Here is a 24,050-nt window from a genome sequence, read left to right as displayed (position 1 = left end):
GACAGTTGCATAAGGATGGATATAATTATTGTGTATTTGAAGGTTAATGGTTGTCTTATTAGAATTGCACTCAATTTGTTTCCATCCAATCCTCGACTGATGCCCCTTAATCCTCAAATACCTTCATGAAATACAAGAAATCATTAACCTACTTATGTATTGATATCATGTATGATTAAATTTGATTTTGTTTTCCAGCTGGCTTAAAATTCAGCAAAGTATGACCTATTGAAGACCATAAACAATGAAGACTGTATGCATTTTAAGTACTAAAATGATCATCTCATGAATGGAAGAAAATAGAAAGCCTGTGCTAGTGATCTTGTCACAATTCATGAAAAAAATGAATATGTTAAAAAAAAAAATATGGTTATATTTACACATATACATTTAATTTAAGCATCAAATGTCATGATATGTGGAGACAAATTTAGATAGTATTTGAACCAAGTCATAGTTAAGAAGTTTAAAAGCGTTACCTAAAATGTAATTGAAAAAAATATTTCAATACCAGCATTGTATTTCATTAACCATTCAAATAATTACAACTGTTGTCAGTTTACAGTTATGATATGTATCTTAAGTTGCAATTTGTTTTACAAAAATGGAAGCCAAGTCCATGGCTAAAATGGGAATGTAAATGATCACATAGCCCAAATATGTGCAAAAAACAAATGATATTTTCTAATACACACTGAAGGGGAGATAATTTTGAAAATCAAAGCTCAACAATAAGATATAATCAGATGTTTAATCCTTATAACTGTAAGTATCAGTCAGTGAAATGTATGAATACCAGTATGGTATATGCCTGGGTCTGGTGCATATTCTTGTTTTTTTCTTCTCTTTTGTTTCATGCAGGCCACATCTTAATTCAAATACACATATTGTGCTTCCATTTTCCATTGCTTATCATTAAATGGCTGTACTCTAATGTGCACAAAAACAGTCGTAGATTGATTATAAAGTACAATTGATGATATAGGAAAATATGTTTGTGATGCCATTGAGGAATTTTTGTGAATTGTCTCTTTTTGTGAAATATTTGTATATATATAAGCCTTTATTATAAACTTTCATAGCTGTGAATAGTTGTATAGTTTTATAAATGGGAAGTTGCAATTAAGATAAAGTGTGAATATAATTCATTTTAACCTAAGCAGGACAACATTCCCACCATAATCATGAAAAGGTTGACATGCTTGTTTGAATCATTTTTAAACTTGCCATGTTGTAAATCCCTACCAGAAAGGTTTTTGATTTGATAGGCAAGAAATCTGAAAAAAAATATGTTTTCTTTTTTATATAAATGTGGTATTTTTTTTAAAATTTATACTGCAAATGCTTTTTTACTAGTTTTACTGAATGGGGTCACTACTCATTTTTTAAACATATTTTTTTTTCTATTTCTACATGCACATTAAACTCACCAGATTTTTTTTTCATAATACATGAAGTTGTTATTAATTTTTTTTTGCATTTTTTTGCATCGTCTGTCTTGCAGAATCAACAGACCATAAACACGGTTGGAAGACTTAAAGTATTTTTCTATGATAAATTGTATTTTGATTGAATATTAGAAAATAACAAATTTATGTGTGTCTAATAACATATACAGATCATTGATACTGAAATTTTCTGTTCTTCATAAGACTATGAACTTTGCAAAAAGGCAAAAAATTGTTGGAAGGATGGTAGTATAAGTGTGAACAAGAAATACTTTTGTTCATGTGAGTATGTACAGTACAGTATATCCAAGTGTGTGAGAATATACATGTGTGTATGTACAATACAGTATATCAAGTGTGTGAGCATATACATGTGTGTATGTACAGTACAGTATATCCAAGTGTGTGAGAATATAAAGCTTTTTGTGATATACGACTATAGTATTCAATTTTCCCATGACATTAAAGACAATGTGTTTATTTGTTATTTTTAGTAATTAATTAGAAGTGCCTGTCTACACTCTCTTAATTTTCCCTTTGTTCCTGGGGCACTGATAAGAATTATTTTTAAAATGTAAGTAGGCTCTTAGATTTCAAAAGGAAGATTTTCTTCTGAATAGAATGGACTACCAATTTATAATTACCTACCAGAGGATCAAAATGCTATATAATGTGGACACTTGCAAGTTCCTTGTTATCTACCACTGTTTAAATTTAGAAGAGTACTAAATCCCTTAATATAAGAAACAACTGTGTACTTCATTACCCACATTTCCTCGTTTAATTAAAATATTTAAATAATATTAATTTACATGTTAATGATACATATATCATTTCACATCAGGTATGACTGTTCTTGTGATAATGATGATGCAATTGTTTAAGTTAATTGACCATTGAAAGTCATCTTCCATTGTAGGTTGTTTCACTATGTAGGAACAAAGGTTGTTTATAAATCATTTTATGATCAACATTGTGTTTATAAATGATATATTTGTGAAGAACTATATATATATTTGTATGAATGAACTTTTTCTGGTTGTATATGAACATATTGTGTATATGGCTTATTTATTAATATTAAAAATGTTACTATTTTACAATCAGAGGCTTGCTGGACCATAGTGCAGCAGTAAATACTTGCAAATATAAGATACATTTTATGTATGAAATAATAAAATGCATAAACATTTTGTACTTTATTGTTTCTTTTACAATTATGATTAAACACAGAGCCATGACCCAACAAAACTTGGAACACTCCAATCTTGGAGTATTCTTAACTTCAGTGGCAATTCCAATCAAAGTGTTGGAATTTAATGATTTCACACACAGTTAAGAATAATCTTGGATAAGTAATTTTCAAGATTTATGGCACTTGGTAGGAGCTTTGTGGTTGATAAACCAAGGGTGTGATCATTATCTCTTAGCCACAGTTACCGAGATTATTTGCCTGAAACATATGAAGAATGGTGCCCTATCTAAGAACTTCATACTTATTAGAGAATAATCGGTAAAAATGGAGATAATGTAATTCAGAGTCATAGTTTAGTAAGCCAGCAATAGTTATTCCTTTGATTGCTGACAAAGCATTGCACATCATTTGTGAAATTAAAAAAAAAATAGACGAGGAATTTTTTTAAAAAATAAATTGACATACAAAAACTATGAAAAATAAAAAGGAAAATATAAGAAAAGAAATATTACACTGATCAATGAAATGTTCAATACATGAAATATTTTTAGGATGGAAGGTGAACAGAAGGAATATTTTTTTTGTTTACTAAAGACGTATTTTTAAGTTCGTACAAAATCATTTTCATTCCTTAGTAACTACTTTGTTGTTAAATTAGAATACGATCCACACTTAATAAAATATTAAATGGGACTCGGAATAAATACATTACGAATATCAGAAATCAGTCTCCTACTTAATGTCTGTAGAACAATAATACAATATCATGACAGAAAATAATAGGTTCAAGAGGGTGTGATTCGAAGTAGAATTCCTCATCACACCGAATAGTCACCAATTAGATAGTAACCATATGACATTGTCATATATTTGTCCAAATAACTTTTCCCCCTCTCCAACCGTGTACTATTACAAATGGAGAACAATACAGAAAATGCTTGTTTTTTAGGTACGCATTTATTCGAGTCTCTGCTTCAGTTCTTGAACCAACGCATCTTTTAGTTCTTCACTATCCCGTGTTTCCTTAGGTTCATCATTTTTGCTATCAAACCTCACTCGATTGTTCTCTTTGTTCTCTTCAGAAACACTCCGTTTTCTTAATGGCTTTGAATACAAGTCTTCAATCCTGAAATCCTTGTCCTTAGCATCGTCTTTCAATACTACATCAGTGATATATCCATCCGTCAATTCCTCTTCAGTATTACCCTTCCCATGTAAGATATTGATATTATCCTTTCCATTGTAGAAAGTGAAATCTTTTGTGATATTTTGCCATTTTTTCTGTATTCCATCGCTGAAAGACTTTTGCAAACTGATGTGGTAGTTCCGGTCAGCCATTGTGGTCACCTTTTCTCTGTGTATTCGGTCGAAGTCATTATTTGTTATTTTGTTCCATTTCTTTTTGGCAAGATATGTATCTTCAGTCAGTATAGTGTTGATCTTCAAATAATTAACACATACACAACAATTATAAAACACGTAAGTAATACAACAATATTCCGAGTTAAAGGGAACAAAGCAGGAGAGATGCATTTGTAAGAGTGAAGTGCGAGTATCAAGGAAAGGCACAGAAAAGTCATAGGCGTATGTACATCATTATGAAAACACTGAAGTTAACCACATTAATCTCGTACATATTCTACAATTGTATAGAAAGTGTACACAGATGCAAAACAATAGAAAATGTGAAGGCTCGCTAACTTTATATTGGATCAAGATCTAAAATAGGAGGTAAATAAAGATTTTATGAAAGCTTCATTAAACTCCATTCAGTGATGTAGGCGGAATAACGGATTAGATTATGTTTACCCCTCTGCGTAAGGGAAGGAAGGACGGACACCCCTATCTCTATATCCCCACTTTTGGAAGTGGGTGCACAATGATTACTTTAAATATAAATTTAGAAATGTGAAACCGACAAAAACGAAAAAAGGGAGAGTACAAAGTTTGTAGAACCTACCGAAGTCTTGCTTGTGTTTAGTGTCGAAGTCTTTCTAGACCGACTGTCTTGTTGCAGAGACTCTGTCAGTATCTTAATCATACTACGTCTCTGTGACCTCCGTTCAAACGCATTCTTAACCTGTTATTGAAAGAAGCTATTATCATACTGGCTAACATTTTCTTACACGAGTCTTTATATTGAAGATCTGGGATTTCCGCGACGAGTTTATTCACGAGTGGAAAATAATGAGTAATTTGTATCAAATGTGTGTTATATTACAGTGCAGTGAATCAATGAAGACGATTTATTTATTGACTTTTTTTAGCTTTACCACAGTACTTTTTTTTGTGTCTTGCAATTGACATACGCAGTCGCATGCACCTGTCTGTAATGGGCTTTCTGTCATAGAAAAAAAAAACTCGAACGAGTACGGAGGAATAAATGCTTAACCTCGAATGGAAATAAAAGCATAGAATCAATACGTGTTTTTGGCAAATTATTTTGGCACTTTTGCAAATTTGATTGCAATGCCATTCATTTCTTTTAAAGATCTACTTACGTCAGTATTTAGCAGACAATGAAAGACGAAGAAGAATACTCCCTGTCAAAAAATGAAAAAAAGTAAAATGATTATCAAATTAATTTCATACAATGTAAAACACACATATCTCTCTTTTGGGTCAACATTTGATTTACATGCATCACTTTTTGATTGACACAAACTTGTATGATAAATGAAAGAACAAAAACTCAACTATGCATTCCCTTACACATATGTCAGATGTACTGCAAAGATGGAAACGCCTTTTGATATTCATTAAGCCATTAGCACAAAACAAGATACAAACATTAGTAATTGTCAAAAAAGTATAATTGACATACAAAAAAGATGTGTTACCTGTAACGAGTTGCATATTGTAAACAAATAGGTAAACACCAGGGCTTCTTGATTGTTTACACTCAGAAACCCTAATGTCCATGTGATGCCAAGGAGTGGTAACAATATAGCTGCTGCCTTCAAACCAGCTCTGAAATAGTAACAAAAGGTAGACTACTTCAAGTAGAAGTTTCAGATTTTTTTTTCATAAAGACGTTTTTGTCTTCTTTGTTTATTTTCTTCCCTATATATTGTAAGGTTTGCTATTATATATTTTCATATGTAGTAATTTACTTTACTTTTCTCGTAGTCAAATACTTTGTATTAATATTGCCATTGGTCTTTTCTTTTTAATATTTCTGTTGTCTATTGCTAAGAGTTTACAGTTCGATACGTTTGTTATCATCATATATATTTAAGCATATTGTGCAATAACTCTTTCAACACATGGATATGATATTAAAAACTTACTTGATGGCCGACCTTTCTTCTGAATTAGCTCTACTTAACATGGACTTCATCATAATTCGTAATACAATGACAAGTATAATGGTGTTCGTCTGAAATAATAACAACTGAAATAAGACTAAACCTAACAGGCAAGTTTGACTCAAAATATGATTGAATGTCTTGAAATGATATTACAGGAGTTACGGATAAGAGATGCCCCCTTGTGAAACTATATACCCCCACATTTGCAAGGGGGTATAATAAAATGAAACACAAGGGTGAATATGATAAAAATATTTGCGTTTTGAAGTCGTATATTTCATTGATGAAAACAAAGTTGCTCAGTGTTTAAAATAGCATACTAGTCTTAGATAACAAAACATGTCTCTTTGGGAATCGGAGAATTTTAACACTTGACATGGTATACACGTAATGGACGTTATGGTAAAGCACAAGTTCCTGTCTGACAAATCTGCATCTTTAAAAGTTATCCTGTTAACTGAATAAGATCATTTTTACGATGCGTTATGAGTTCAATTTGCCAACAAAATAAATTATAAACATCGCAAATCTTCATCGAGAATCCCGCAAACGCCGTTATTAACTGCAACATCCTGTTTAGTACGTACCACAATGACTAGTGACACAACTGGTACAAATATCCACAACAAAACGTTATGGGACAACCAACATCTGCAAAACAAACAATTGAACATAGTTACTTTTCATTTTAACTGTGTATGGACCAATAATGGCTATCGAATTATAGACTTCTTATAGAAAACGTACCATGTATTTTTGTTTCTTGTTCTGTATAAGCACAAATATTCGACCTGGTGTTATGATTTTATCATTTCTTTAACCGCGTGCAAGCAAATAAAAGTCTTATTTTTGTTTCCTTTGCAATTATATGCATGACATTTAGTTTATATTTTTTGCATCATACATTAAGGGGATAACATACTTATCTACGCCACCATAGTCATCATGCAAAACTCCTACTGAAATTCCAACAACCAACAATGGGAACCCTAAAACATTGTTTTAAAAATTATAAAAAAAAATTATAACAATTAAAAAAAAAACTTAATAAAAATGCCATTCTTTTACTTTGAAAAGTTGATAGTCTGAGAGTGTACAATATCTTTACCAGTAGTGCAATACATCATTGATAATATGATATAAGTGTAGTTGATAGTGTTTAATCTTTATTATTATTCTAAGGCTGTTTGTCTTATACTAGTGTTACATTCTTTTCTTTTGTTAGATACATTTGCGTAATAAAGATTAATTCTTAAGGAAAATTACCCCAACCAAAGACCACATATTTTCTGATTGTCCTTCCTCTTCGGAATACCTTTACCAACATTATGTAGAGATGTACCCCTTCTATCAGCATCCAACAAAACATAGCCATCAGAGAGTAGTGCATCAAGACTGCCATAACTGTACACACGTACTGGAGAATGATTAATGTGATAAAAATGTCATGATTTGACAAAACAAACACTAAAGGCGTCGATTCAGTATAACAAGTGATGAACCACAACTTACAATTTTGGTTGTAAATAGAAACCTAGGGAAAATTAATAAAAATCAAGTATTGCTGACGGTTAATTGCTAAGATGAATGAATTAGTATTATATTTTACACCAGCATTTGCGGTAAATATCTGATGAAGTTATTGTAATATAGTAAATGAAACACATACAATTCAGAAAAGTTTGAGAATTATACATGACATGTAGAAGAATTTCTATAAGGAGTTTAAGGAGGTAGACCTCGGGTAAAGGACACAACTCTTACAAGTTATTGGAGCGTTTGTATTCAGCATTTTATATCAATCTCATGAAAGCATCAAAGTAACTTAGACTGATTTCACTCTGTTTCAAATGAAAGCTTGACAGGCTTTGGTGAAATTTGATATGATGTAAACATTTCACTGATTTCATGAATTATATCCTTTACTCAAGGTCTACATGCTTAAGATTTTGATCAAAACAACATATAAACATATTGCATACTACTTACATGATTTTCTGTTCTGTCTATCCCGACTAGAAAGAAAACTTGTGAAAATACTATAGATAAAGCTAACTGTTGATGCACCAAAACTCTCTCCTTTCTCAAGCTGAAATGATGAGGTGTGTTATTTTAGATGTAATTGCCGCCAAACATACCATCGAAAAAATTGCGAAAAGGTATGCCTAAAGAACAAGTTTAATGTCTGAAAAAGTGAAAGTAAAATCACTAAACAAAACAAGAATCTTTGTCAGGTTGAAAAATTTTCTTCGACCCTAGCACAGCTATTTGTTTAAAAACAGTTTAAAGAAGGATGTTACATTCATCATGTATGTTCAGGGGCGTAGCTAGGCCTGTTTTAGTTGTACGCAAAATTACGGCGAGGGGTCATGCGGTGGGGGGGGGGGGGGTCACGGAAAAGTACTACAAAATTTCCGGAATAGATGGTTTTGATATCGCGAATTACTTTATGGTGTATATTGGAGTATCATTATGTATTAAAAAGGATTTGTCATTGCATAAAACCTTTATTTCATCTTTAAAATGTGTATTTTTATTTTTGTTATTTTTCCCAAAATACGCAACTGCGTATTTGCGTATAGGCAGCTACGCTCCTGATGTTAACTTTTCTTATGCCATTGACGATCCAAAATTTGCAATGAGTTTTAGAATAACAATATTCAGTAAAAGAAAATAAAATATAAAATAAGTCTTAAATAATTGTACATGTAAAAGGAAAAACTGTACATGTATTAATTGTCGCATTTTTACTTCTTGTGGATTACTTGAGTAAGGGTAACAACAAAATTGCCGAACACTAATTTGATCCATAATCAAGTCAAGTCCAAAATAAATCTGGCAATATAAATATTACACCACGGGAGCAGCTGGTACTGATTTGGTACAGGCACCTCAGACGAAATGGTTGGCTAAATCTAGGTTTAACACCGCGCTAAACCCCTCTCCTCCATTGCGGCGTGACTATACCGGTGGTGATTAAAAAGCATTTGCATGCTATTGTCATACGTGGTAAAACAGTGGTCACATCAGCACAAGGAACATTTTATAAACAAAAAACAATAATTACTCATTGTTTTAGAAGAAACTGAGTATTTTTCAACTAAGGATTGATATCTAAAAAGGAATTTTGTAGGAGACCCTTTAAGACGCATTTATGAAAAATTAGAGTTAATTAGTACTTGCTCTAGCATAGCGAATCAATTGTGAAGCATAAACACCAAGTCCAGGAGATGAAGGGAGATTGCTGAACAGGTAAGGAAAATTTATTATATTAAAATTAAAGTCGTCTCTTTTATCATAAATCTAAGTGCTTAGATGCCCACTGTTTTCTAATTTGAAATTAACATGCTCGTACATTTTTCGTGCTGTTTTGTCCTCCCCAACTAATATTTTGCAAAAAGAAAATTAAAATGCTAACAGTACCGATACCTAAAATACTGGAACACAATGACGGTGATTACACATGCGCATACAGACATGACACCTCCAATATATGATATGTACGTCAGTATGGTGTAGTCTGTATAATCAATCGTATCCTGTGAACATAAATAGACATATTGTTAACGTTCATGTTGCAGTCTCCAAATCATTTACTAATACTGAAAGTTTTGATATTTTAACATGACATGGAATACAAGAAACAGTTCAATATCAAGGTCCATGTACAATCGTATACTGTGTCTTTATTTTAAAGTCTGAACTCAATAGAATGACATCTAACAAAGTATTCTATTCTAAACAGTTTCATATGCTTTAGACATTGATAGTTTTAACTTTAATATGAATCATATTCTGTGTTGTTGGCAAGTAAAAGCAAACAGACCATGCTAAGAATGATGAACAACTACAGGTGACAAAGGCTAAACAAGGAAACACTTTAAGTAACACAAATCAACTCATATAAGCACACATAGAAAGAATAATAAGCTAGCGCAACCCTTTAAATTTTGAGTACGGTAGAGTAAGTCAACTCTTTTCGTGCTGTTTTCTACTGTACTATATTAAGGCTAGATAATACCGGGAGATGAACTTCATATACTAATTACCTGAACGTCAAAAACATCCATCAGAACCGCAAAGTTTGTAAGATGTGTACATTTACATGCTACATGGGTCTCATTTGACATTTCAGTATCGACTGAGCATCCCATAGAGGACCATGTATTGTTTTCACTGAAAAAAAAATAAATCACCTACTCTTATCCGCAATGGTCAAATGATCAGGGTTAATAAACAATAGGGCATAATTTCATTCTTCTTTTTAGCAAATAATTTACGGATTGTTTTTGCTATTTTTAGCATTCTTCTATTGTTGTTATTGAGCTATTCATAAAAAAATACTTCTTATGACATTCAAATGTCGAAAAATGTTTTTGTTTCCTCATACATTAATACCAGCTATATTACTTACTTACCCAGAAGTCATATTAAGAAAGACGCATTTTTCCTTCAAATCGGATATTTCAGAAATATTCTGAAAGAAAATTGGAAGAACAAAATGACACCAATAAAACATACACAAATAGTCAACGACAATGTTCTCTGCAAAAGGAGACAAAAATTGAAAGTTAAAAATTAAAAAGATAAAATTTTTTCATAACAGAGAACATCGTTCATGTGACCAATGCAACGATTACAGTATAATCCGGAAGGGAACCTTCCGGGTAATGTGTTATTAAGCTGCCAAAATACTGATGCTAACGAGATGCTAAATATTTAAGTACTATTCTGTGTAGTTATCAGGCAATGGGTGACACATCAATCGTCTGTATTTGTATTTTTTGCGCCAAAAATATACTAAATACATCTAGAAATACCAAAAAAGCTATTCAAATTTATTCTGAATCATCAGTGACGTAAACATTGTTTTACTGATTATATAAGGCAACTGTACGCGAAACCTGGACAATGTACTTGAATCTTTGCGTTTTTTCCTTCATGTGCCATACCTTATGCACGTTTTGCCGGATTCTTTTCTTAGACAGAGAAATACTCAACTATTATGCACAAACTCTTGCTTTGCTACTTACTCTTAATTCAAACATTATAATTGCTGGTTTTTCTAAATGTTGGAAAACGGTTTCAGGCACATTAAGAACTTTGCTTGAAACAATATCTGTGTTAATGAATGGTTGTGATCTAAAAAGAAATTTACAATTGGTTCTATTTTTTTTTAAATTGGGGCAAATGTAAATAATTTACAATATATTAAATGAGAAATAAACTATTTTGATGGTTTTTATTCTCTTGACAGTAGAAGCTAGATTCCCATGCATATCATGCCATACAACTTTCATAGCAAGTAAGTATCAGTGATACCACCAGGAAAGTTCTGCCTATACACCTTTATGATGGCCACAACTTTTGTTTTCCTTTTAACCCACCAACGCGTAAGATAAAGCCAATTTCGTTTTTTTCCTTAGTTTATGTATCCGTTTTCGTTTTTTTTTGTCTATTTTGTTATCCTAACCATTTATCAAAAATAAGATTCCAAAAAAAAAAAATATTCATTATGCATTTTGTATATTGTATACATTAGAATTATGTTTCGGTACGTTACCCTGTGGAACCCGTTATTGCCATGGTGCTGTCATCAATCAAAGCAGGAATAGTAGAAAATCTTGCTGTATAGACTTGTATGAAACGATCTGCAATTAGTACTTTTATTGATGTATATTTCTGCTAATTGTTATGTCGTGTTTCGAATGTGCGAACTAACAACGGAAACTATACAATACATTATAAACGAGATTTAATAGTTTGACATTCCATTGGTTCAACCTGCACATACTTGTAACGGTAAACAAATTTGAATTCAATGGTTCCAGTAGAAACGGACCTTGCCATAAAAAATAAGTGAAAGTAAAGCAAAACAAATAAAATAAAAGAACGAAGTACAATGTTTCAATACAGACAAGATGTAGTTGTAACAAGAAGTATAACTTGATGTTCCACATCTCGCAAATTTTCATACAACAATTTAAAAGAATAACCAAGGGAACCAAGGTTATAGCGGTAATCAAGAGAGAATGAAATCCAGGGACAAAAACCAGACATTGAAGACAGACACACACAACAGGGAAGATAGAGTAACTAAAATCATACATAAAAAGTAACAAAAGCAAATGAACAACTTGGACTCCACTAAAAACTGGGAGCATGGACCAGTTACACCGGTAGGGTAAGCATCCTTTGCTTTTCTAGACACACCCACCGAGTTGCTCGTAAAAAGATTTTTAAAATCACTTTGTACATGATTTTCTTTTAACTTTTTTTCAATTTGGTCCGGCGACCATTTTAGAATTGCGGCAAATTTTAAAATTTCAATATTGTCAATCGATAGCCCATATAGGGACCTATTTGTTCTACGTTTTGTCCTATTTCCTGATTAAAACATACCTGGTGAATATATTACGGCTGCTTTGAAGACAGAAGACGACAACGTAACCTGACTTGATTTGTCATTATCAAACGATAGAACTGTAGAGTCTTCACATATAGCTAACCGTTCATGGAATGTTATATCGAACTCTGTAATTGATTCAACAGATTGATTTATTTCTATATTCATTTGACAAAAAACAATTAAAAAGCAAAACAACGGTACATTCACTACTAAAATTCTTCGCGTACCCAGCCGTTTATGAAATGTTATACCGTACTCTGAAATTGATTTAGCACATTAATTAATGTTTGTATGCATTTGCCAAAAATTAAAAAAAAACACACACACGCACACAAATGTGCACCTACTGCTAGAACTTCCTCATATAGTCATTCGATCAGGAAATATTATACCTTTAAAATAGATCTATAACATCAACATATATTTATTTTCATGCATTTGCCCCAATTTAAAATAAGAGGCTCCCAGGAGCCTGAATTGCTCACCTGGTTAAAGTTTGTCTTTCAATGGTAATAAATTTAAAAAGGAGATGTCCAACAATTTTGATTCAAGAAGACTTTGGTAAGACTTATCATAAGGATCATTTCAGCAATTGAAAGTTTCTTTCTACCTATTGTAGATTATTGGCTGAAAAAAAACATCTTTCAAGGGCAATAACTCTTTCAATGAGACGCCTGACAACTTTGATCCCTGAAGACCATTGAAGGTATTATAATAAGGATCATTGCAGGAATTGAAAGAGTTTGGCTAAACATAACGGTTTTGAGATATATTCGGCCATGTTTTCGACGAATCAAAAATCCCAACATCATTTCTATGCAGGATACCCAAAGAAACATTCATACGATGGTCAAGTAGTGTCAGAGGAGAAGGTTTTTGCAAGAAATGACATTGAAAATAGCAAAAATCGTTGAAAAAAGGGCAATAACTCCAACATGGCTGAACAGATTAAAACCAAAACTTGATCAGAGATAAATCTCATCATGCTTAACACTTTTACCCTTATGTCAGAATTTAGATAAACTTAACGGTTTTGGAGATATATGTGAAAAATTACTGTGTTCTATTTTTAGTAACGGTGGCCATGTTTTTCAACAAATCAAAAATCCCCACATCAGTTCTATGCAGAATATACCAAGGAACATTAATACAAAGTTTGGTTCTAATCAGTCAAGTAGTTTCAGAGGAGAAAGTTTTGTACAATTGTTAACGATGACGACGAACGACGACGACGACGGACGACGACGACGACGGACGCCAAGTGATGGCAATAGATCAAATGGCCTTTGGCCAGGTGAGCTATAAACAAAACTAAAGGGCTTTTCATTACTAGAACACAAGAACGTACATAGTTTTTTTATGCAGTGTTAAATTGCGCAATACGACAAACACTATTTTGATTTAAAACATGACACAAATAGTTTTCTTCTTTGTATTCAGCTATTTCGGGATATATGGTTATTTTCTATGTGCTTAAAGAGTAATCAAGGGAACCAAGGTTATAGCGGTAGTCAAAAAAATGTAATCCAGGGACAAAGACCAGACATGGAAAACTGACATATACAACAAAGAACATAAAGTAACTAAAATCATGCACACAAAGTAACAAAAGCAAATGAGCAACTCAGACTCCACTAAAAACTGGGTGCATGGACCAGGTGCACTGGTAGAGTGCTTTTCTAGAAACTGCCGCCGAGTTGCTCATAAGTATTAAAATGTGTAATTAACTTTAAATTAAATCAAAATTTTATTCTATATTGTTAGAATACCTATTTTATTTATATTTTTTAATAGAGTAATGAACGGTTATTCAATCGTATGCTTACGAACTATCGACAACATGAGCAAAACATCCAAGGACAATTAATGCCAACAGCCTAATATTCTAACGTATCAAATTACAAACCCAAATTTCTTGCTTCCATGTGTATTGTATCTTTTTGTGTGTATTTTGTAATCTCTCTCTTGAGTCTTTGCATCGAATCTACTTTCTTTTTTGCTACGTTTTCAGAGAGTCGTTCTACACTTTCCAATATCACCAACATGTTGGACTTCACAAAAGTCTAAGCAGAGTATTGATATCTATAAGTTTGACTTTAATAACCATAGCAAGGTTGACCTTTATGATCTTACATATTTTATCTTCATATATAACATTTATCTGGAAATCAAATTGTATTTGTAACCTTTTGAAAAGATGACATTCGTTTGCAGGTGAAAAAGTTCAAGTAGGAAAAATATCTTATTTCTTATTTAGCTGATCTATACAGGTATTCAAATAAGATATGAACATAAAAATACCTTTGATGTGTATGTCCAAACATTAGCCAAACCAAGATCTACGATATTGTTCACTGCCTCTCCATAACCCTGAAAATCAAGAATACATTACCTTTTTAAGTAATAACAAGCATGGTATATTAAAACCTGTTGATATTTGTACCTTATTTTCAAATTTGAGTTTTGATGAGATCTAGTTACGTCTCTGGTCTGCTTTTTATTATATTCAAAACCGTTGATGTATGCATTCGTTGGTATGGTAGCTTGATATTTAAGTTTGCAGAATGTATACTTAACCTTTTAAATGAAACAGCTTCATTATAACATTTTTTTTATTATTGTAACACTTATTTCAATATTGATGCTAGATTATAAGTTGCTTGTTACCTTGGCAATAGATGATAACGCACTGTGCTCGGATGAAGTATTTTTTACAATATCTGCCAAATTCCTGACAGTTCTTGCAACAGTGGTAAGATCTCCAGGGTACAGACAACGACCAAAAGCGGTAGCGTTCTTCAGTCTAGAAGTTAAATTGTTGAAGTGTTCTGGATCCACAATATTGTTTTGTGATATGCTCTCTGTCTGTAATTTATAATTCACTAGGTTAAGGGTCAAGTAATATGTAATATCCAAAAAAGAAAATTAAACCTTCCTAAGTAATAAAATGCCATGATTTGAAAGATTAATCAAGGGAACCAAGGTTATAGCGGTAATCAAAAGAATGTAATCCAGGGACAACAACCAGCCATGGAAAACAGACATACACAACAAAGAACATAAAGTAATTAAAATCATACATACAAAGTAACAAAAGTAAATGAGCAACTCGGACTCCACTAAAAACTGGGGGCATGGACCAGTTGCACCGGTAGGGTAAGCGTCCTCTGCTTTTCTAGAAACACCCGCCGAGTTGAAAAATTATTATTAATTCTATGTCAAACATTCAAATTGCACCGTAATGGAGCTAGTAACATTATAACCCTGAAACATACCATTTCCAATGCTTTTGAATTGCATTATCAAAAACAAACTTACAGGTTAAAAAAAGTCATGTGCTGTGTTCCATATAAAATTCAGACAATGCCATTGTTAAGGTGATTCATGCTGTAGAAAACCCACAGAACAAACGATGTTTTTTCAGACTACATTTGCAATGTATATTTACAAAAAAAGTTATCATTTCTTGACAATACAAAAACATATTGAACATTTAAAAATACTTTTGAAATTATGACTTCCAAAGTCTTATTCAAACGTACTTTTACTTACTTCATTGCAAATTCTTAAAATTTCCCGACTGACACACTGTCTGTAATCTGGTCTTTCCCATTCAACATTTTTGTTACAATCCCGACTTACTTTACCTAAAGTGGTAAAATAGTGTGAAAGGGTAAAAATGAAACAAATTAATCGAAACAGACATTTATTGAAAGCTCAAAAATAAATCCGTAATCACTTATTTTCATATTCAGGAGTATTTTTTAATCATTTGTCGTCTTAGCTTTTCATAATATGTTTAAGAAATACATACTTCTTAAAAAAACCTGAATCTATATGTTTCACACATTTATTTGATAAAATATAAATGCATGACAAATCATGGAACAGTTTAAGACTGGGACGTAGTTAATGTTAAAAATACATTATCTCGCAATATAAATCCAACATATTCATGTAATTAAACACTATTTTTTCACTTACCATTGAAACCAGCTGGACAATTGACAAATGCAGTTGATGCAACTGGGGTATCGGGCCACCTAAATGCATGGTGAGAAAACGGCGCATCAAGGGTTTGCTCCGTGCAGTACTCCTCCAGGAAGATTCCTGAAAAGTACGGTCATGACCTCAGTTTCTTTAGTTCTATCATGCTTCAATACAGACACATTGATGCATAATAGATTAAAAGAAACTAAGATCATTGTTTTTGATAGAGTTTCATTTGTGTGCATACATTATACTGACTGTTTATATGGCCCCCTACTTTGTACAGTCAAATGCTACGCTATGCTATTTTGTTTAATTGCAACAGAATTTACTAAATTAACTTAAATTCAGAAGTAATTATTTGTACTTGATATATAAACAGCTAATCTTCGTCTGGGTTCGTTGAAGATGAAGAATTTGTGTGATCGATTTGAACATAACCAAAATGCCTTGTTTGCGATAGTGACAATTTACTATTGCATCAACACAATTGTCGAAACGGTTGAGACAGAGACAGCCTTAACTGTGAGCTACTTAAACATTTTGCTATAGCTATTTGTAATTTCACTGTCTTGTACAACAAACTGTTTTGATTTTCAAAAACTCTTGATTTATAATTAGTTTTTTTTATTATTTGTTTTTTGTTTGCATTTCAATTTTGGTTTATCTCACCTCTCCTTTCTATAACCAAGTTCTGACAGAAAGGTGCGTAATGACAGATTATAGTAATGTTTGATTCAAAAAATAGTAAATATTTGCCATTTACTATATCTTCTTTAGTAAACTTAAAAATCTTTCCGTGGTGGTCATCTATCTATAAGACAAATCATATCTTGTTTGAAAGCTTTGTTAAAATAAGAAGAAAACAATCTTAGCAGCATTTGGCATTTGACTTATCAACATTTTTCATGATCATAGAATATCAACTAAAATATATTTCTAAATATCAATATCTCTGCTAAAATACAACGAGTAAGATTATATCTGATAAAAGATAACAAAAATATTTTGTTTTATCTAGATGTCTTACATAACAGAAAAAAAATCATAATCAGATTGCATCTTTTTTATATCTTAAACAACATCTGAATGCTTAATATATAGATAATCATTAATACTAAAGAGTCTAAAACCTAAATTTTCTAACTCGTACATTAGAAATTCCATTTCTGCATTACCTCAAGATATCCTGAATTATTTAGTCCATCAGTGTTTGCTAAAGTTAAGTTGACCTCAATAGCGTTCTTATCCGTGGTAATACTAACGATGTTTTCAGCAATTGTGTGGTCTGGTTTGAATTGGAATGTTTCGGACTTTTTCCCAGCACTGATATTGGCAGAACTTAGGAGCTCTGAAATTGATTTGGTTAATAATTGATAAAATTGTACTTTTTTTTATTGTGCTTTGCTTGTATGTTTTGTTGTTTTAGATAAAAAAAAAATGATTGATTATGACCATATAATTATTTTGTTTTAAACTTTTTTTTTCTTAAAAAATACAACAAAACACAAGATTCAATCTTTTTTTCTCCTCTTTCTGTACAGTTTTTTTTTTGTTTTGTTTTGAATATCGCTTTGGTCACGTCTACCTTTGACTTTTCTCTTTTCTTTAAATTTAACTCGCTTTAAAAGTTTAAATAAAATACTTAATTGTCTAACCTTTGAACTGGATGTTAATGTACTCTTTACACAACTTTGAGGGAAAACATTCTACTGAAACATTGGAGCAGGGAAATGATCTTTTAATTGCTCCTGTACTTAAGTCTCCGATTGTTACTATTGCATCTGTTCGTTTCATTGGACTATGGAACTAAAACATTAATAAGTAAATGAAAAACACTCGTTTTCACATTTTAGCCATATACGTGGAATTTGGTGTCTCTTAATATTCCTTCTATTTTAATGTGTCGGTATTTTATTATTTTACGATATTTAAGGGACTGTCTGAAAATATATTTCAATGTGTTAATTCAAAATAAAATATAATTCTAAATAACTTTATTTTACATACATAAATAAGAGTGTATCTTTTCAAATTAAGAAAAAAAGTACAGTAACATATACCTTAACATATGCATTCTGTGACCTCCGCTTGACCCTATTTAAAAAGGGTTTCTTAAGTGAAATGAAGAATGTTAGGTAATGCTTTTGGTCTGTTGATATTTCCCATATATTAGTCGTATCAATTTCAGTAAGGGTGTCATTCACCTCCAAATGCTTGATTTCGTCTGTTGCTACAAGATACTGATAGTATCTAAGTGGCTGTTCTGAAACAGTAGAGTATGATAGAGTAATCAAGGGAACCAAGGTTATAGCGGAAATCAAAATATGTAATCCAGGGACAAAGACCTGACAAGGAAAACATATAAACACAACAGAGAACATAAAGTAACTAAAATAATACATACAAATAAACAAAAGTAAATGAGGAACTCAGACTCCACTAAAAATAAATAATAAAGTACCAACTTAACATAGTTCGTAAATTACTTCATAATATAAATTTATTTTTGATTAACTAATGTTTAATATCGCAGTAAAACACAACTTAGGCCCAACAAATGTATTTGATTCTACAGTTTGTGATACATCTAGGAAAGCACAGTTCGCTATGTGTATAAATAAATTTCATATAAGATAACCTTATGCAATTTAAGCAGTTGTAGTACAAAACAATGGATAATTGCTAATTATGAATAAATTTACATCATGGCAATACATTGAACAAGAGAAGGTTTCCAGAAATACCTGTTCCAGGTCAGGACCATAGTGGTTTCCAGTCTTTGCCTTGATATTGCAATTTGTTACATTTGCTTTCCTTCTTTTTATACCTTTGGACTATTTCCTTAAGCTTGTCTTTCAGTTTTATTTGGTTAAAAACCAGTAAATGTTAAAGGTGCCGACAAATTAAAAGTCTACTAACACATTTTGACACGTTTAAATCAAGCTTATAGTTTTACATGTAAATAAATATATATATATATGATACATACTTTGCACCTGAATATTAATGTATGTTTTGCATATAATAGATGGATAACATTCTATTCTAACAGATTTTCCAGGAATTTGCTTTGTTATTGATCCCCCAACAAGTTCTTTCACATGCACAGTGGTACCGGTCAATTCATCTAAACTACTGAAAACCTAAAAACATAAGTGAAATATGTAATCCATTAATATTAGTATGAAATGTTTCAGTATAATGGGCAATAAAAGTTTTAATGAAAAACGTTTTGGTCGCAACTTCTTTAATGACACTTAAAGAGTACTTAATTGTACAAAAATGATAATTGAAGTACCTTAGCAACTATGGGAAAGGATATATGCTTCGTAAAACTTTAAACATAAAAAAATGTATCTGAAATAACATCCCAAAATACGATAGTTTCATCTAAATCAATAAATCAGACAATTCGAATGCTAGCAACTTTGAAAGTTTTTTTGCATTTAGTTTATATCGCAATTTTGCTCACAAAGTGAAAGTTGTTAACATATTTTATCTTCGTTTTGAAGTATTATAACAATGACAACAGAGGAGTAATATCTGCACCTGAATTATAGAGTTTTCGACAGCAGCTGTAACCGGTGTCTTTAAGGACATGCCGATGTTGAGAAAATGATCTTTGTCAGACGTGATATACCAAACTGTCGTAGTGTTGATATTGTGTGAAATCTGTCCTACACCCAGTGTGTAAACGTCCGGAGAAGCATGTATGTAATGAAACGATTTCAATTTTTCCTCTACAATCACAAATTAAAAACACCTTAAAAAGCTCGTTGCGAATTTAGATTTGTATATTTTAACGTTTACAACATATTTGAGAACAAAACATAGGAAGCATGAGCATATAGGTATTTTCTTATTTATATCATGACATTTGAAATCTGCTCAACATTATAGTTCTATTCAACCTTATCAGGTGGACAACATGGCGTCAAAGTACCACATGTATCTGCCTAAAAACCACTGTTTCTATTAAATGTAAAATGTGTAATATAAAGGATAGTGCTTATACTGCGAAAATCATCCCTATTATTAATTTTGAAATGGAAGCCTATGCAAAATGAAAGACGTTAGTGTACTTATATTCTACTCACTCATGAATCCAAGCAAAAGGATACTCTCTCCAGCGGGGTGATCACATACAATTGTTACTTTGGTACTATGTGATATCCATTTTACTCCCTTTATCAATGCTGTGTTATCAACGACATAAACGGCATGTTTATGATCCGATTCAAATATCTGTACGAAATACAGTGCAATTGGACATTAATTATGCATTTATTTATGTCGATATTAAATATAATTCTTGTATACAAAACTAAAAAAAATTATTAAAAGATGAACAGGGACTAATTTTAAAAGTTATTTTTTATCAAAGAATCTTGCAGTAGTTCGGTGGATCGATAGATCATATATTTATATTTTGGATATGTTGAGAATGGTCAGAGTGACAAAATTCAGTACAGATGGAATATAATCTGTCTGTTATAGGGAAAAAGTGATGATCTAGCATATTATCATAATCTGTCAGCTATTGGGGAAAAGTACAAAATCTGCAATTTCGTTTTTAAGGGTTATTATTTCCGGCATATTATATATAACTATTATTTCTAATATCTATTATATAGTTCCTTACCAATCTAGTTTTGACATAAAACGTTTATAGCATAATGACGGGGTTTAATCTGACTTAAATATATCAAAAGCATTAATAAGAATGCTTTCTTTCACTGTACACACGCAAGGTCAACAGTAGGAACATATTTACCTGGATGACATACTGCGATAAGTTTGAAGATTTCTTATTGTGATCTAAAGTTATGTCAAGAATAATAACATTATCTCTTTCGGCCGTTATGTTCCAAATTCGTCTTGTCGGTTTGTCTAATGATTGAACAGGTACCACTGACTTGTTATCTGTAGCGGGGTGGGAATAATCGAGTTTATCTATGAAAAAAAAAAAAAAATGAAAAAAATTGTACTCCTTAGAAGACTCTTGTTTTATGATTGCATGACTAATTATATTTAACGGCAATGTCTTATACACGTTTACTTAAACTTCTCTCCTTTGCTATTAGCATTTTTTCTGAGTTAAAATGATAATGTTTTTAGAATATTAATTTCGTTTTAAACATCCAATAACTAATTAATATATTATCGAATCAATACAATGCAGTTTAGCTGATACAAGTAAAATGTCATATTATAGTATCTGGATCGTATACCACATCGCCGCCTGTCACCTCAAAGGAAAAAAAATAAATGTTTCATAAAGCACAAACGAATTCTGGCACAGTTCTAAACTTACCATGGTTTTTGCAAATTTTTTCTTTACAGTCAAGTATACATCTGCATTTATACTTCATTCCATAATGAGTTGAGTGTATGTCGATCTGTTCACAATCGTCCGATTTATTACATGAATTAACATGACATGCATTGGGAATTTCTAAAACAAAACAAAATTAGATGCCTCATTGTAGTTAAGTAAAATAGGCTGAGACATGTCATATACAATAAAAAAATTTTCAAACAACAGCGCACACAATTGTACTGGAGGTTATTAACCTAAAATTAAATAAAGGTTATCTGAGGTTGCCTTGTATTTGAAAGAAGCCAACTGAAAGCATTCTTTTGTATTTCTAGAATATGTTGATGAGCTGTTTTATTGTTAATGTTAACATTTAGTATTGACCAATTAAAAAATCCTAAAATTTGTTGAAATCGATAATCTGTTTTGAATCTTTCTTAAAATAAACCTACCACTGAATCATACCAATTAAGTGTATCTTACCCCTGTACTCTATAGTAGAGTGGTAGCCAAGGTAGTTTTTCTGTTTTTGATGGTATTGTATCGTTATGTTTGAACTGCAATATTTTTTTTGTTTCCATTTGTTCTTTACTTCATTATCACAAACAACTAAATAATCATCTGTCGGATTGGCCGTGTCACTTATCTGAAAATGACATAATACACGAGTTCGACATTCAAACATTCAAATAAAAATATATCATACAATCGCAAAAGTGACATGATAAATCAAGTTAACTAAATAGTACGTTAATGCTAACAATGTTTATGGATCATGATAAGGTGTCTTTGTTTTTATTGCTTTATTTATTTTTCATTTTCTTCAATTCACGAATGTTTTACATAGCTGTAATAGTGGTCAACGTACCCATACATTGCAAGTAACCACATTTCTGCCGCTATGAACATACAAAAGAACGAAATACAAAAAATTACAACCTCATATAAATATTATAAATTTCGGAATGTTATACAAGTGTTTCACGAAGTAAACTATAGTTAGCAACATTAGAACCAAATATGAATTACTCATAACAAACAAAATGAATTTATAAGCCTAATCCAGCAATTCTAAGAAAAGTAGCAGATTAGTGTGTTTCTTGAAGGTGTCAGAATGATTCATATCATCTACATCTTAAATTCGTGCATAGAGATTGATGTTATTGTTAGCAATTATCGTCAAATGTATGTTCAAATATTTTACTTGCCATAAGATAGGTAATTTGAAATCCTCCCTTGTAGTTTTGCTCGCAGTTATAGTTGAAAGCTCCATGTCCATTCCCGATAAAAACTTCTTTGACTGTGATAAGAATAGCACTCGTGGTCTTATCGGCGACAATGTAATAGTTTGGTGTAGTATGAGTAAGGTTAGATAGATGCAGTATCTGGGTTGTTGGTTTTGCTCTGATGATAGTATTGTCAATCGCCCGTGATGTTGGAAGAGTATCTATAAATGAAGTTATGCTTATATTTTATTTTTTCACAGTAAGGTATAAAAATGCATTATCAACCATTTTTACTTAACAATGTTTGCCTTCGACTTTGAAGCAGTAAAAAAGTTATTGTCTATGTCTTTAAACTTACTACAGACATAAAAAAAAGATCACTGTACATTTAATTTTTCTAGAATTAATATCGACGTTAATACGCTTAAACTCTACAATGAGTGACTCGTGTTCTTGCGCATTCTTACAAAAATACATGCAATGACAATGTTATCTTGATTAATTTGATATCTGTATGTTGCTCGTTATTACCTTTAGAGATTTTATGACTATATCTTTTCGACTTGAATTGTGATATTTTTGTGTTTTTTTTTTTCTATCTAATTTATAGATCAAATTACCAAAAACAGAATATATACGTTTTTTCTTTTAGCGAACAGCTGCGATTCAAATTAAAGAAAGATGTCGGTTCGTTGAAACTTCCTATATCTTATTTTGTGTTTTATAGCAGTATTTTTGTTTAAGTTTACTCAGATAAATGAACAGGAATGTGAACACTTGGCAATTGTCAAATCAAAATAACGTGTTCTTACTAAGGAACAACAAAATGCTTGCGAAACTAATTTTTGGCATCTCAAGTACTGCGGACCAATCCTGTAAAACAAAAAAGTACCTTAAGAATTATGAACAAAAATTTAAAGTACTGAACAATGATCTTTTAATTTTACCGGGTTAATCTTGAAAAAGAAACAACGCAAGGAGAACCCCCAATAAGAGCAATCTAGATGAATTTTAACAAGGATAAGCAAATAGTCCATGATGCTAAGGGCCATTTGACAAGATCTGAACCGGTTGGTCGCCAAAAAAAATATATATATAGAACGCATCGTAGCGATTTTTTCAAATTTGTGTGGAAGAAGAGCAAAACAAAG

The 24,050-nt window shown here is 31.6% G+C and overlaps 2 protein-coding genes across 3 annotated transcripts in view; one reads left to right on the top strand and one right to left on the bottom strand.

Moving 5' to 3' along the window:
* Nucleotides 1-2,645, top strand: part of LOC148604939 (uncharacterized) — a 75,007-nt gene extending 72,362 nt beyond the window's left edge. For both annotated transcript variants that reach the window (XM_088551085.1, XM_088551086.1), the window contains one exon: nt 199-2,645. In XM_088551085.1, the coding sequence (XP_088407211.1) occupies nt 199-224 (26 nt within the window). In that variant the 3' untranslated portion in view covers nt 225-2,645. The remainder of the gene's footprint in view (nt 1-198) is intronic.
* On the bottom strand, nt 2,627-23,767 carry LOC148604938 (uncharacterized). Its single transcript, XM_088551087.1, has 32 exons — nt 23,712-23,767; nt 22,882-23,120; nt 22,157-22,319; nt 21,671-21,811; nt 21,131-21,309; nt 20,454-20,601; nt 19,906-20,096; nt 19,346-19,499; nt 18,417-18,619; nt 18,012-18,162; nt 17,532-17,704; nt 17,026-17,167; nt 16,348-16,473; nt 15,916-16,010; nt 15,031-15,228; nt 14,665-14,733; nt 14,270-14,426; nt 12,357-12,488; nt 11,518-11,605; nt 10,988-11,096; nt 10,373-10,431; nt 10,004-10,130; nt 9,384-9,493; nt 7,944-8,043; nt 7,221-7,371; nt 6,877-6,943; nt 6,542-6,605; nt 5,934-6,022; nt 5,484-5,613; nt 5,145-5,186; nt 4,604-4,723; nt 2,627-4,083 (listed from the first exon to the last, which is right to left on the bottom strand). Exons 1-32 carry the CDS (start codon nt 23,749-23,751, stop codon nt 3,601-3,603), a joined length of 4,440 nt encoding a protein of 1,479 aa, XP_088407213.1. The 5' UTR covers nt 23,752-23,767; the 3' UTR covers nt 2,627-3,600.
* Nucleotides 23,768-24,050: the final 283 nt, after the last annotated feature.

Source organism: Perna viridis, chromosome 10, assembly GCF_037379345.1.
Source record: "Perna viridis isolate PV_CMFRI_1.1 ecotype Kerala chromosome 10, ASM3737934v1, whole genome shotgun sequence".
In the NCBI taxonomy this organism is placed as follows: Eukaryota; Metazoa; Mollusca; class Bivalvia; order Mytilida; family Mytilidae; genus Perna; species Perna viridis.
Note: the sequence above shows the minus strand (reverse complement) of the source record. Positions and strands in the feature narration are given on the sequence as shown.

Bases quoted from the DNA above. Each gene is read 5' to 3' on its own strand.
- LOC148604938 (XM_088551087.1), bottom strand. From the start codon at position 23,751: ATGCCAAAAATTAGTTTCGCAAGCATTTTGTTGTTCCTTA. The intron at 21,812-22,156 runs GTAAGATACACT...GTTTTGTTTTAG, and splicing joins CTCTACTATAGAGTACAGGG to AAATTCCCAATGCATGTCAT. The intron at 14,427-14,664 runs GTATTTTTATGT...TACTCTGCTTAG, and splicing joins TTTGGACATACACATCAAAG to ACTTTTGTGAAGTCCAACAT.